The sequence below is a fragment of the Paralichthys olivaceus genome, chromosome 21, assembly GCF_024713975.1.
Source record: "Paralichthys olivaceus isolate ysfri-2021 chromosome 21, ASM2471397v2, whole genome shotgun sequence".
In the NCBI taxonomy this organism is placed as follows: Eukaryota; Metazoa; Chordata; class Actinopteri; order Pleuronectiformes; family Paralichthyidae; genus Paralichthys; species Paralichthys olivaceus.
Genome location: NC_091113.1, coordinates 14,816,154 through 14,832,024, shown reverse-complemented (window position 1 = coordinate 14,832,024; position 15,871 = coordinate 14,816,154). Strand labels below are relative to the sequence as shown.

Sequence of the window (15,871 nt, the reverse complement as noted above, 5' to 3'; positions counted from 1 at the left end):
GGCGATAGCCCCCGACTATACCCGTGTCACAAAAGTTTCTTTCTTCATGTCCCAGTGACATATCAAAGTTAATGTTGGAGAACTCCAGCAGACATTAAAGTCACATTTTTGGTTACCTCAAGAAGGATATCCATTATTAAATGATACATGCTCACGACAAGTAATTGTGTTTGCTGCTGAGGTAGGTTCTTCGGCATCAATAAGAACAGTGAAAGGATGAACAAAAACAGATAAGTTGTGAGATGTAAACCCCCCCAAGTTAGCTGAAAGATGCTAAGACCTTGTGGCGCTGAAGGGAAATGTGGTGCTGGACGATACCTCCAAGGGTCTTAAGGTTTCTGAGGGTCCGTCCCTATAATCCCTTTGGCATTACAATTCGATCTCAATTAATCCTAATATTGCTTATACTTTATTCATTTATTCAACAGGGGCCATGAACAACAACACCATTGAACCAGTTTGCCATTACCAAATCAGCAAATTTGCATTGCCGGTCCCAATGCAGGAACATTTTAAAAGAGAATGCACTACAGTGCAGCAATTAATAGCAAACAAATGACAAAATGTACAAAAAAATTACATTCATATAAAGCTAGATAGAAACTATCCATGACATAGTCTCCATGTTGGACGATGTGGTTCCAAAGGTCAATGATCACATTGAGGTTTTGGCTTGATGTTTTAAGTGCTGTCTCATATGGGAGTTACATCACATCCACTGCAAAGGTACTGGCAAGACATGCCTACAGCAGTGCATCATTTCTGGGATGATGAGCAGAAACATGATGGGGGGTAGTGCTCCAATTTAAGGAGCCACTAATCTTTAATCGTCAATGTCAATTCTCTGTTCGCTGTAAAGAAGCGCACAGTCACTTTGTATGGCTCGTGTCACATATTGATCAACATGGTAAGTGGATTCTTTAAGGTCCAAACAGTAAAAGACATGTTTTGCCGCAGTCTTTTAAAAGCTGCTTACTAGCCGTCAACTGAACAAAACTGTCTCATAATCCCAGACACATACTGCGACACTAAAATCAATCTCACAAAGACGATTTAAATTTAATGGAAGTGGAAAGCTATTGACTCTTTGCTAATCCCTGACCCTCTTGCCGAACACCACAGGGGCAGTATGGAGGCATTTAATGGGTTTTTTTCTTGTTTTCTTTACGTTTTAAGAATCGGTCACCATGCACTTCAATCGTATTGGATTTGGCTGCAACACTATTTTCCCCTGAAACTCTAATCAATCTCTTCACCCACCCCTTCATCAGCATAGTGATGAGTACATAATGAGTGAATGTTCATTTTTGAGTGAACTATCACTTTAAGTGAATCAAACCATGCAGGATTTGTTTTGCTTTGTTTGGCTTGTGCCAAATAAGTCGTCAATTAAGTATCATTGTCCTCAAGTGAGGAGTCAGACCCTGCTGTCGGCACTAATCTCTATTTAATGAAACCATGGGAGGTTTCTTCCATTATAAGCAGTCACATAGGCGTAAACCACTGCACTGGAGACATGGAGGATGGTTCAATCACAAAAATCTTGGACAGTAAATGAAATATGTGTGTGTAAATATAACAATTTTGGATCTTGATCACACCAAAACTGTAAAAATACTTGGGATGGGGATAACTTTCTTTCCAAGGTTGAAGACATTATCATGTATTTGTTAGCATCATCATTTTCAAGTTTAGGGGCCAGAATCCTGGAGACATGAGGGCACAAAAGCAGATAGACTGACAAAGAACTAGTGACCACAGAAAACTGAGACGATGAGGCAACTTGTATTCAGGTAGGTTAGTGGGCGGGGCAGCAATGGTGATTCATGATTGGAGACAAGATGGAAACCAAGGGTCAACTCACTGTGATGTTGCCCATTTGTTTGTGACCTGCTATTTCAAAACGTTGAGTTTGACATTTATCCAGTGCCAGTGGATTTTTAATCCGATATTTGGAAGAGCGAAGGGTGGAGCATGACAGAGAGGTCAAGGACAGGGCACGCCCACACATACTCGGGACGTTTATCACACAGTATCCACGCCTCAGTACATACTGTGCTTTGACATCTAGTTTACTCGAAATGGGAGCATAATTTACAAACTGAACATGCTGTATTAAAGATTTGAAACTTGTGACTAGAAACCAGTCGAGTCGCTCTCTGCTGGTCATTCCAGAGAATTCAGATTTCAAGCACTATCTGCATTGGCTTCACTTTCTGCACACAGAGTCTACGTCCATTTTTATGTACAGCCTGCTGAAAACAGGAAAAAGTACGGGGACATCTTGTGGATGGATGGAGGATGGCAGGTCTTAAAGAGATGAAGGTAAGAGACCAGGGGGCTCAGAGGGAACGCACCCTGACAGAAATCAACAAATCCCTCCTGGGTTTCTCATGAATCTTGGATGCATTAGTTGATGAGTCTGGAATATGCATTGTGGAAATGCTACAAAGACTTGTCAGACACTATGTGGAGAAGCAAGAAAGAGAAAAGTAGAGGCCATATTTGCACATCTGTGCTGTAACAGTGAAGCACCAAGGGGATTGGCTGCAATCAATTTATGTATGAGTTTGTTTCATTTGACATGCAAACACACACTTAGTGTACGACCCCACCTGGGAGTGAAAATGTCAGCTCCAAATATCATTCAGATCCTAATGAGAACAAATCGGACATTGAGGACATTTTCCTGCCTGTGTGTGTGTGTGTGTGTGTGTGTGTGTGTGTGTGTGTGTGTGTGTGTGTGTGTGTGTTTGAGGAGCAAGGCACATTATTACCATCCATGTCGCTGCACACACAGCTGGCTTGCCTATCGCTGCCTGTTGAATGTAAAGAGGGCAGAGAATGTTTGCAGCAGATGGCTGTGAGAGCTGATACTTTATTAAGTTCGATTAAAGTAAAAGAGCTTCCTTTCACTGCTAGCAGCTATCTTAATTAAAGAGTTATGAGCACTCCATAAAACATGAGGCACATTTATGCATCACTCATTAAGATACCTGCCAAAAGGAACACCCTGAACAGAAGGGACTGTCACCTTCTCCTTTTCATCCTTAAGTATTTTTGGATGCAAAAAAAAAGTCATCACTGTGCTGAGTGACTGAAGGAGCTCCAACTTTCCAAAAGTGACACCATCCTCATTTAAATAAGGAGGACACAGTTTCGTTTCGTAAACAGATCCCACACAGCCTAGTTGGAAGTTTTCTGTCTGTGCTGTGGGAGTTTTTGGCACTGAGAGTACTACAATGACAGAAGTGTGTTTGCCTCTGTGGGAGGAGGCATGCAAATTCAGTGAAAGTGATTGGCCATGCAGCTGGACTGTGTTTTTGGTTTTGTTTTCGTTTCTGGCCAGAGGACGCCTCTGAGGTGCGGGCTCTTATCAGCCCCTCAGAGCTAAATTCAGTCACAATCTGGCTTCCCTCATCATGGGGCTGCTAAAGATAATTGATTATGTTTTAGCTTTAATCAGTGACATGATCTAAATACACAATGAGCTTCCAGCACACCAGCATGGGGAGTATATGCTTGCACTGGAACTCTGGAAATTGACAGTGTTATCGCATACCTCTCTTCACCTTTATTCTTTCTGCTTATTTGAATCAGATTCACCGATACATCCATTTCAAATGATGTAACCGTTACTGCCCACATACTTTCGTGTGTCCTTTACGTGAGTTTGTTTGTAAAGCAATAGCAACATCCACTAGAGGGCAGCGCAGACCCGAGTGGTTCTGACAACAACAAACATGGCGACTGCGGAGGAGGTTTGGATGATAAACAAAAGTGGTTTTCCTGTGCCCAGACGAAGTTAAATCAAATGGATGCTTGTAGTTTCAACTTTCTTACCGATGAATTGATTGAGATCTGATGTGCTTCTAGACTGTATAATAGAATTTGGTCATTACAGATCAAATACAAACTTTTCCGGGATTAAAAGTGACAGCCCTAAAAGACACTGAGGCCCTGGCACCTACTCACTTTGTATCACACACACTTGAAGATTTGGCCAGAACGTCAGACCAAACACTTTGTAGAAAAGGATTTGACAGTGGCGATTCCAGAGACTTGAAATCGTTATTTTATGGTGGTTGGCAGACGACTTTTAGGTGCATTACTGCCATCTTCTGAACTGGAAGTTTTACTTTTAAAATAATTAGGTGCTGCTGTAAATTGTACTTTTGATAAGAGTCTACAGTAATGTGTATCTTATGTTATAAATGGTCTGTGTTTAACTCAGTCAGTGTGATCAGCACTCAGGCCTCAGATCCAACACTGCGGAGTTGGTTCAGCAGAGAGAACGTTAATGGGCCTCAGGGTGAAAGCTGTCAGGCGTGGATTGAGTAACAATACACTTCTCTCTCGAATATCTTTTTAAACAGCAAGTTTGAAAAGAATCAACAAGAACTACTGAACTGTGAGAACTTTTTACGCGCGGTGTAACTGTGCGTAATGGAGAGGTTATCACAGATACCTACCTACTGCTGCTTATTAAAGCCTTCTCCTCTCTTCCACAGAACTCGCACGTCACTTCAATGTCCCCATGGCCAGCGTCTCGGAGTTGAACTCAAACTGGTTGCTGGAGGACGCAGACTTCCCCCAGGAGTAGAGGCTGGGCGGCCGCTGCTTGAAGGAGGACGTGTACCTGTAAAAGCTCCGGTGCCTGTTCTTCAGGTACTCCCTGTAGTTCTTGGTGAGCAGCGTGTAGAGGAACGGGTTGATGCAGCTGTTTGAGTACGTGAGGCTCGCCACCAGGTAGTTGATGCAGGTGTGGGTCTGCGAGGCCAGGCTCAGCGGCTTGGTGTGGTACAGAGGCAGCAGCTGCCAGATCCAGAAGGGAAGGAAACACGCCCAGAACACCAGCACGATGGTGAAGATCATGATCAGCACCTTCTGTTTGGGTGAGCGCTTGCTGCCTCTGCTGATCACAGAGTTGCGCTGGGACTCCAAGTAAGTGCGCGCCAACTTGACGTACAGGTAACCGATGATGAGCCCCGGTGCCATGATGCTGGTGCCAAACAGGACCGTCACATATACTTTGTACGCCAGGGGCGCCCAGGTCGGCGCACACATCCTCTTCACCCCCCCGTCCGGCGTGTTCTTGGTGGTCTGTGTCACCATGACCATCATGGGCACGGTGAGCACCAGAGAGAGCAGCCACACGCCCCACGCCAGAGCCTTGCGGTAACTCTTGGAGCGCCTCACCGTGTCCAGCGGCTTGATCACGGCCAGGTAGCGCTCAGTGCACATGACGGTGAGCGTGAAGATGCTGGCGTGCATGGTGAGGAGGTCCAGGCTGAGCAGGATGCGGCAGCCCACGTCCCCGAAGTACCAGTCCTTGAGGAAGTACGTGGACACCACGAAGGGGATGGTGGAGAGGTAGAGCAGGTCCGCCAGGGCCAGGTTGATGATGGAGATGTACATAGAAGTTGCGAAGCGGATCGAGTGGCACATCACCACCAGCGTGTACACGTTCCCCGACACTCCGATTATATACACGAAGGAGAGAAGCGTCCCGAAAGTGGAGGTGATGGCGAGTTCATGATCCACAGTCCCGGAGCCTCCGCTGCCACCCACCCGCGGCGGACTCGCGTTGAGGGACTTGTTATTCATCGCTCGCCCCGGACGATGATCCCTCTCTCCACAGTGCTGGAGAAGTTTGGAGAGACGCGCACCGGCACAGGTTGTCTCGTCCTCCGCCTCTGAGCGCGCTGCATGCGGGTCTGTGCTCCTGACGTCACTACTGTAACACTCACACCGGAGAGACCTTGACATCAAACATGTGTAAGATGTTTCATGTGTGTGCAGCTATTGTTCATTCATAAGAGGAAACACGATCCATGGCACAGTGAAGAGAAAAAAAAGCAGAGTGATGCGGACGCGCCTTTACGCAGAAATCATGACAGATTCACATGTTTTATTAAAAGTTTGGTGATCAGTCACCTGAGGCTGCAGCTGAAACAAGACTTCATCTTCAAAATCAATTAAGAAGGAGTTTATTAAAGCCACATAGAGTGAGTTTTACGCACGGACTTGCTGCATAAATTATTTGAAAAATGTCGTTTTATCTCCCAATTAATCTCCAATGTGTCACGTTCTCGCTGCAAATGAGACTAATGAGGATGAGTCGAATCAGCACAGAGGATTAATCTCCCCTCTGGCTCAGACCACACAGTGAAAGCTTCAGGTCAAGTACCAGATATCCAATCCACATGAGCTGGATCTTTAGAATCAGATAGTTCTGACTGTTGTGGAGTTTCAGTTATTTAATGAGGAATTCATAATTACTAGAGCAGCTTCGGTTCTAAACCTGCCTGTTCTCGTGTCCTGTGTTGATGCTCCAGAGCTACTTCAGATTATTCCTCGTCATTAGTGAGTCCTCTACAAACAGTTCTACAATATACTGTCAGTTTTTATTGTTTGTGTGCTGGACGTTGTGTGCAGAGCTTTTTATAAACAGTCTAATGAAGTAAGAACATGTTGTGTTCATCCTGCCTGGTTTATCTGCGGTGAAAATTGTATAGCCAAGGTTTTTCCTAAAATTAAATTGAATTTACTTTATTACTCTTCACTTGTGTGGATTATATATACACGTTTGAATAGTTTACATAACTGGAGTTATTTTTTCATACATTACATGTCAGCTATTTCAGCAGTCGATACAATCTTCAGACCCAAGTTCACAACTTTTCAAAGTAAAAACTCTGCAATTCAGCTCGAGGTGAAGCATTGCAGCAACAAAATTAATGTTTTGATTCTACTTTGAAGAGAAATCTCTAAAAAGGAAGTTATTTTATGAATGCTGATGCCATGATGCAGATCAGCACCCACAACACCTGTTAATGTCTGTGTCAGGCAGATATTGTGAAATGAAAACTATCAAAATGATCTCGCGGCGATTCTGACCTGCGGTTTGAGCCAGTTGCAAACCACTGCTGTAGTTTATCCGGACACCTTCAACTTGGTTCACAGACTGAAGGCATACTGCCCCACCCCCGCTGACTGCTGCAGCATGTTTGTCACCTGTTTTTATCACTTCATTTTTATCAACTCATTTTTTATCAATATTGAACATATCACACGTCCAAATCCCACCAAACTCAACACTGCACGAAAACCCATGCCAAGTGTGAAGCCGACAGGTTGAACGGTACTCAAAATATGTGTTCCACCTACAGACATGCAAACATTTGTGGAATTTGCTCTCTCTTCTTTTGCAGAAATATTTATTGATGCTGCAGCTTCAGTTCAAAAAGTTCATTTTAGGCAGAACAGCTCCTCTTTACCTTCAAGGACAAAACTCTTGCGTAAGAAATAAATCACCAGCCACTTTGCCATCAGATTATTTATTTGTTGGCAAGATTAATTTCAATGCATCGATTGAGCCTATTGGGAAGCGAAACATAGAAGCTGGCACGTAACTTTTCTTTTAGTGTTGACAAACAGACAGCACCAACATTATGTCCCCAGCATTATCCATAAAGTCCTCTTATTGTCCCCATGTCTATTTCAGTGTTGGACTCTGTCCTTTGCTCCCCTTCTTCTCCTCTAAAATCGATAAGTATGTTCTGAGCCAGCGATCGTGAGCCAATAATGTTTCCCTGACAGCATAGCTGTTCTCAGCCTCATTCATCCACGGGTGATTGATCTCTGAGTCCGGCTTCTATACCCTACCATCCATCCTCAAAGCTACAAAACACTCTCTGGCTCTCCACTCAGAGAATGAGTGTGTGTATCAGTCACAGTTTTTGTTTCAGCTGATCAGGGCAGCACTGGGGTCAGATTAAAATGAGATGTTCCACTGGAAGTGCAGAGGGGTTAAAACTGTGACTTAACTAGACTGTGAGCGTGAGTGTGCCCTAGTTTAAACCTTACACAATGTTGAGTGTGATGCAGAGGCAGATCTAAGATTGATCGAAGTCAAGGACCATAAATGGGCCGCAGTTTACACAGAGGGGCCAATTATAGTGTATGTCCAACATCCATACACAGTTCCTGATCCAGTAAGGTGCACATTTAAGTCAACCCTTGTTAACTGTTAGCTCTATAGCTTTAAGCAAAGCCACACTTTAAAATCGTTCCTTGTTCAAGCTCATTGCGTTCTTCAAAAAAGCTCAGAAAATAAAAATTCTTAACAAACGTAATATTTCTTGTGAAAAACAAGAACACTGACTGGGCAGGGGCACTTCAGGGGCCAATCAGTTTCAGTTGTATCTGCCCCTGGTGTCATACAAATGTCTTTGCTGTATTCAGATGGATGCAGTTGTCATTTTTCTGTCCATGTTATTTAAATAGCAGATGCACTTGTGCTCATATGAGTGTGTTGGTTTTATAATGAGGTGTATTCATGCGTATTTGCTATGAAAGTGGAAAGTGATTGATGACAACAAAAATCTAACGCTCATAACAATCTAAACAAGAGCAAGTGTCCAAATCCACTTTTACTAATTTAACTACAGGAAAAAATGTCACTGCAGCAGGTGCATGGTTCAAAGAGGTTGTACATACAGCAGGAGCGGTTCCACTCTACGGAGGCCGCCATGTTTTTTACAGTAGCCCACAATAGACAAACTAAACACCCTTTGAGTTTTTATGACAACTGAAGGCTACCACAGGTCTGTCATGTTTGGAAGGAGAGGGTGAGGTGAGGGGTTTTCAGCTGCAACGTGCAACTTTACCACTCGGTATCATATATGTGAGCTGCATCTGCACTTTCGATACATTGATTGATTTAAAGACAGGCGTGCGTCCTACAGTCTTCATTTGAACAGAGAAAATTATTGAACTGTTTTTCTTTGTTAAGTTTGTTGCCATTGTATCATATTGGTTAATTTAATTGGCCTGACTGTAAAAAAAATAAATTTAAGTTTGATCTGGACTGAGACCACTTCCTTTGGTCGGACAAAACTTTCTGGACAAAACTTTGCTGTTGGTCCAAACTGTGGACCGAGGCACCTTTCACACCTGTTAAAGTGCATAGGTCAAAAACAAAGAAGGTAGATGTTAAAGCCTTTTTAGACTTTATTATTCTTTGCTATGTTTTGGAGATAACATGCAAGTGCAACACCACTATGCCGATAGAGGGGTGGGTGAAGTGTTTGAGTCCACAAAACACTTCAGGAGTCTCAGGGGTAAACAGTGTTGCAGCCACAGGGGCCTCTTCTTCAGATGTAATAAAACAAATGTTTTATTACATGCAAATGTGCAAATGTGACTCCGAGGAGGATATCAGAGGACGTTTAGCCTTAAAGTATGGTGTAAATTCTGCAGTTTCGAGCTGAATATGAATGTTTGGGGTATAAAAGGTTCTTCTTTCTGTTGTCTTTTTACGTCTGAAGAAAGGGTCCCATTAACTTCAATTGCATTGGATTTGGCTGCAACACTGTTTACCCCTGAGACTCCAAAAGCATTTTGTGGATTTAAACACTTCACCCACCACTTTGCCATAGTGCTAAGTAGATAATAAATGACATTAATGGAGTGAGCTGTGTGTTATTTACCTGCCTATGTCCGTACATATTACTATCTTATACAGTGCAAACTCACTTTTTTTAAAGGAAACTGAAGCAGGCACTGTGATTGGTTTACATGTTACATGAAACACACCCGTTGTTCCTCCCCATTGCGTTGTTGTTCTCCTCCTCCTTTTCCTCTCTCATTTTCTCCCTCTCAGGTGAACATGATGAATGATTACGCAGAGGGTGATTTAACGGAGGCTGCAGAGGAGGAGCTCTTTTCTCCTCTAGTTGAGATGCAGTAGCCACTGTCATCGTAGCACAGTTTCCATAGATTGTTTCTGTTTGTGTTGGGGTCTGGTATTTTTAGTTTTTTGTTTGTTTTTCACTCGGGTAGTCAGGGGGTGCGTCTCTGGGTCATACGGCACAGTGTGTGGTTGGTCAAGGTCTTCACATGGCTTGTTCTTTTTGGCCAGGCCTCAGAACTCCCATAGTTTAAATCAAACTAATGTTGATTTGACCGTCACTCTGGCATGGCGTCCTCCTTATGTGTCACTGGGTTGAGCCAACGGATATTTTTAGATTGTGGCCGTTACAGCCATGATTCATTTGGATACAAAGTACAACCCTTTAGAACCCCACATGTGTTGCCATGCACTGTTAAACTAGCAAATGTGGATGTGGACACAAAGTAAATGCGCCCGCTCCATGTTCTGGGATCATTACAATGAGCCCTATATGTCTCTAGTGTGTGTTTTTATTTGTTTGTCACTTCCTCCACACCCACAACAACACATCCCAGACAAATGACTCCCTGTGCTGTTACAATAAACACATCACAGGAGCACTCATACTTCCTATGATCTTACATTTTTAAGTCAGATTCTTAAAGATAAAAATAAAAATATGTAAATATAATGATATGATGATAAAAAGGACTGATCCCTGGTGTGTTATCGTAGTTGTCTCCCTGTCCTTCACATTCTGCTGTTGCAGATGAGCAGGGCCATTGTAATGGTGAATGTGAATGTGGAGCACAGACGTGAATATTTAAATTGACTTTTCATTGAAAATTCTTTTGAGCAGTTGTAAAGCAGGGCTGTTGACAAAATAAAGAATATGCAGAGAGGGGAAGTGCTGTATTATCTGGACATTAGACGGGGTTATTGTTGAAGGGATGGTGGATCAGGGAGTCGCTGTCATCTCACCACTATGCTGGTCGCTGCCAGCTGACAGGAATGTTAAGAGGAGGTGAGAGGTGCTTCAGGTGGAGACGTGCCACAGCAAGAAGAAACATCTGAAATTCTTTGTAATATTTTAATATATAACTTCATCAGTCCAAATATTTTATTATATTATACTGTTTATCATTTATTTTGTACTTCATTCAGTTTTGTAGCAAGATTGTGCAACAAGCACAAGTACTGGTATGGATTTCCATAAAACTTGAGTGAAAGATATGGGAAGAAACTTTTAAAATTTGGTGTGAGCATTCTTTTTGTTTTTTGCTCTACTGAGTACACTCTACTTACACTAGTTTGCCTTCTTCTTCAGAGAAGGAGGGACATAGTCAGAACCCTCTTTGATCACCTGTGCTAAACTGCTCAGAGCTGTGTCGTCACACTGATGAGATTATTTCGTGATAAAAGCAACTCCAGACCCTGCAGTGCGAGAGATTGTGAGTTCATTTTTGCCATGTATGGACTTAATATGCAGAGGACTGATTGTACATTAAGCAATATTTGAATGAAATGAGGCACACAAAAGATGGGAATCAGGGTGACGTGTCAAATGACGAAAGGAAAGGAAAAGGAGAAGCTAGGTGCAGACCAGAAAATGTCAGCCAAGTAGAAATATATATTTCTATTTATATGTAATATATTTCTCTGGTGAAGAAGACAATGCACAGTCACCTCGATCTGCATGAATGAGGAGACAAGGACACAGTGTATCTGTCTCTAAGCGGAGATGCTTTGCACCACAAAGGCCAGGCTCTTTTTTCAGCCTCTATAATCTTGAGAAGTCTTATGCAAAAGGAAATAATATTCTGCAAGTTATACCCAGGAGAGTGAGGGGGTTCAAATAATAGTTGTGAAATTATGTAAAAAAGGTTTCACTGTATGAATAAGAAAATTAAGTTTCTATTCAGAAACTCAAATTGTATATGACTTCACTTCAAGTGCTTCCTCTGAACAATAGTTCTCTAGTTCTGACTATAGAAAAAAGAACTGCTGTTTAATCCTGCAGGACACACTCAGTGCCACAGATGATCAGAAACCTTCTGTTATTTCAGAGTATGTGCAAAAGATTTTTTTTGTTTTCTGGTACATTTAACAGTCGGTATATACCACTCGATACCACTACAAGTGCTTTATGGTATAGTTTTTGGCCTTCACACATATTGATACACACATTCATACATGTGCATCATAAATGTGTGATGTGTGTTTGTGTTTATGAGTGTGCGTGTGTGTATGGTGGGGGGGTTCCTTCGGTCCCTGCACATTCATACAGTCTCTCTCTATCTCTATCACTGGTTGGTGGATGACCCGCTCTGTCCCCCCACTACGAGGTCTGCACACAGCTATACAATGCAGCAAGGGAGCAAACATTTTGGTCCATTATGAAATTGTTGCGGGACAAATTAGAATATGGCGGGCCGCCACTGTCTCCATAAATCATGGGAATCACTGAGGTGTTTTGCCGTCAGTTTTTATCTGGATGTGGATTTTAATCACCCAAGTGTCAAATTCTGTGAGGTAAAGAGGATTAATTGCATATCTGTTTATGTGTTGTGGACTGTCACTTAGTCATTTACTGTATGCTCAATAAAGTGAGTGTGTGCGTGTTCGTCTGCTCAGTTACCGTAACGATGTTCAGTATATTTTAGTCTCACTGTTTACACATGAATGCATGTAAACAGCTCACCCCTCAAACAGAGTCAAAACCTAATGATTGACAGCTCAGGCAGGGACTCACAAAGTGTCAGAAAGTGACAGAAAAAGAGAGAGAGAAGTTAAAGTGTGTGACGCGTGTGTGTGTGTGTGGCGGAGTCCTCTGGTCTCTGCTTGTCTCTGTCAGTCTCTTTCAATCGACACAGGTTTTAAATATATCTTTTTAAAAGTTCTACAGGGGAAATGGTTTGCCTGGCTTTGACACAAGCAAGAAAATCTATCACTCATTGAGATTTTATTTCTTTCAAATTGGCTTAATTATAATGTTGGAAAATAGAGAGGGAAAATACTGACATCCAAATTCAATTCTAAGGTTCTGTATTGACATGAAAATTCAAATAAAACAATATGTCCAAAGCTTCAAAATAAAATTTAGTCAAATAATAGTAAATAATGGACTAAAGCTGGGAATATAACGATGTTCGATTGAGATTGACTCTAAACCTCTGCAGTTTTCGTGGCCACAATCACTTTTCGGCTAACAAACAGTTTGCAGCTAAACCCATGTAGCTCTGATCACTGTTTCTTCACAGACCTGACATTGTGATACATGTTAGTAACTAAGCAAATGTACCAAAAGCAAATGTTGCTCATATGATCTGCTCTTTGAGGACTTCATTGTTCTGAAACTCCCCATCAGACTGGTGAAATGTGTACAAATCCAGCACACCCAAACTTGAAACTTACTTTAAACTAAGTGGATGCAGACTCTTTCTAAAACCTGTGTCCAGTTGGAGGTGACTTGTGAATGACGATCAAATAATAAGCTGCAGAGCTGAAGCCGACACATCTTCACTCATCTCACTCTAGACTCATCTAACATGTGGCCTTAATGTGCCAATTAGCAACCCTGCTTCTCAGAGGTTCAATACGTTTCTTTTCTTTTTCTTTCCATGTAAGGCATCATTTTAAAACACAGCAGGTAACCCTGACTACTATTGTGTTCATCTACTATAGGCAGTTACTCCAGTATCACCTATCTCTGTCTGCAGCCACCATGCTATGGTTTCAACAAATGTCCCGTCCACAGCACCACCTGACTGGTTACGCACCATGAGTAATGAGCCGACCGACACCGAAGGCATGGGCACAGACAGATGCAGATGCAGACTGGAGCAGCTCCAGCGAGCAAGTGCAGCGGTGTGCCAGAAACGGAGGCAGCAGATGTTACCAAAGATGCGACAAACACCAGAATCCTCCACGATGAAGTTGCAAAAACACCACCATCGTATAAACCATTAGTCGGTGCATCAATCATGACTAAGCTCGGGTTAGTAGCACATGTGAAAAGCGTGTAAACAACTGTGGGACTACAGTGAAAATGTTTGCTGGAAGAAGGCAGGAGCTGTGAACAGCAGGTAATCAGCTGCAGGCAAAGCCTTGTTGTTTCCAAGTGGAATAAGTAAAAATGTAATCAGGTAAAAGTACAAGGTAAGTGTCAGTGTTTCTTAAGAAACAGATGTAACCAACGCTGTAGCTTCACTGTCAACCACTACCGAACATTTCCTCCTCCACAAAAGCCACACTGGTTTCTTTCTTCAGTTTCTTACACAATCTTTTCAAAGTCCTGATACTTATCAAAATGTGGCGCTGATGTGACTGAAGATGAAGTATTTCTTCATTTGTGAGCTTATGCTGAAGTATAACTTAACAAGATGATCTACATTCCTCATTTTAACACAGGCGACATGCTGATCCTCTAAAATTTCCCATCTAACCTGACGCAAAGTCAGAATTCATGACTTTATTCTGGATTTCTATGATTTTCTTTCTTCCCATTTCAGTGGCCCTATAGAACTACACATCATAAAAACCACCCAGACAGCCAGTGCCAGTCAGACACTTTGCAGCCTGTGCACATGACTGATAATTACTAATAAATGTAACTTGTGCAGGTGGACATTTAGTGATAGGACAGTTATTGTGATTTATGTGCAGGTTTCTCAGCAGTCATCCTCCCTTCTCGTCTTGTCTTCACCATGTCTTTCCTCAATCTCTCCTTCCTGGTTTGATGCTGCACCTCCTCCTCTCAGTACTCTTTCTTCCTCTCTTTAAAACCTATTGTGCCTCCTTCTAGCTGCCCTATTGGTGGACAGGTAAATGGCACTGCCTCCTTATTAGGGAAATGCCCTGGCAGAAAGTAAACAATAAATACATACTTCACAGTCACTTTCAAACTAAAAGCATGCAATAAAAGCAATACAATCATAAAAACACAATATATAGCATGCATATATACACATACAGAACTATAAATGGAAAAGAAAGTTGGCAGTTTAATACAAAGGTCCTGTAATAAACCCTCCTTTCATGAATGTAACAATGTTTTACCTTACAGAGGTTTTGATTCAACAGAAGATTTAAGGGATTTTAGAAGATATTCAATAGACCTTTATCGATACAAATCAGACATATTATCACACTTATTATTCTTCACTTGAGGAGGAATGAGGCTCGCTGAACTTCTGAATCTCATCCGCACAGTAGTTGCTACTAGCTGTGAATGATGGTCTGTCGATTCCCGCTATGCCAAAGAATGTGTCACCTGTTTCAGTCGCTTGCCAAGCAGCATCTCAGGGACATTCAGAAGGACCTTGGCCTTCCAGGATATAACCTAAACCAGACTGTCCCAACAGCAAGTCCACGCTGCACATCCTGGAGTGACCTCACTGACCTCAAATCCTCACTGGCAAACACTGCTCAACAATGGGACATCATGCCAAGCAAGGAAGTGACACATGCACAGGCAACTCGGAAAGACAAATTCTTGAATGGATATCGCCTGCGTTTGATGAAAAAAGCGACAGATTTGGTTGAGAATGATATTTTATTTCTTATATGCCAAGTTTTGAGATATTTGCTTAGTGGTAAATGTGTTACAGAGACAGTGAATTGCATTTCATTTATGAATCTCCAATCATTGCAAAAGAACATTTTAAAAACATTAGAACAGCAATGTGTGTTTCCACAAACAATAACCCAATGACTCGGAATAATCCACATGTCACAGGCAGCAGTTTTCAGAGGAACTTTCACTAAATCCAGCAGACAAGACATCTGGACTAGAGTTTGCCAGAAGACACATAGGAAACTTTGAGTAGAGGAAAGTTTTACAGTGAGAATAAAATCATCATAAACCAAACACCCCCAGTGGTGTTTGTCTGCTGCACGTCCTGGAGGGTTTGAGATGGAAGGAAGAGGGGAATATGAATGTAATGACACTCAGAGAAATCCTGGAGGAAAGTTTGCTACAATCTGATTTGTCTTTGACAACAACCCTGAAGACTGTATATAAAGAAGGATGACATAATGTACACAACTCTGTAAACACTGTATTTTTAAAGGCATATTGGTTTTACAATGCAGACATTATATTTCTACTGGGCTGTGTACGAGCATTGTCTTACTGTCCTTGACTTCAACGCCAACACAAACTCACGTTGAACTCTTCATACCTGAATGGGCTCA

The 15,871-nt window shown here is 42.2% G+C and overlaps 1 protein-coding gene across 1 annotated transcript; it reads right to left on the bottom strand.

Moving 5' to 3' along the window:
* Positions 1 to 4,405: 4,405 nt before the first annotated feature.
* Positions 4,406 to 8,975, bottom strand: LOC109626827 (urotensin-2 receptor). Its single transcript, XM_069518003.1, has one exon. The coding sequence runs from the start codon at positions 5,767 to 5,769 to the stop codon at positions 4,522 to 4,524; it is 1,248 nt and encodes a 415-aa protein (XP_069374104.1). The 5' UTR covers positions 5,770 to 8,975; the 3' UTR covers positions 4,406 to 4,521.
* Positions 8,976 to 15,871: the final 6,896 nt, after the last annotated feature.

Bases quoted from the DNA above. Each gene is read 5' to 3' on its own strand.
- LOC109626827 (XM_069518003.1), bottom strand. From the start codon at position 5,769: ATGTCAAGGTCTCTCCGGTGTGAGTGTTACAGTAGTGACGTCAGGAGC.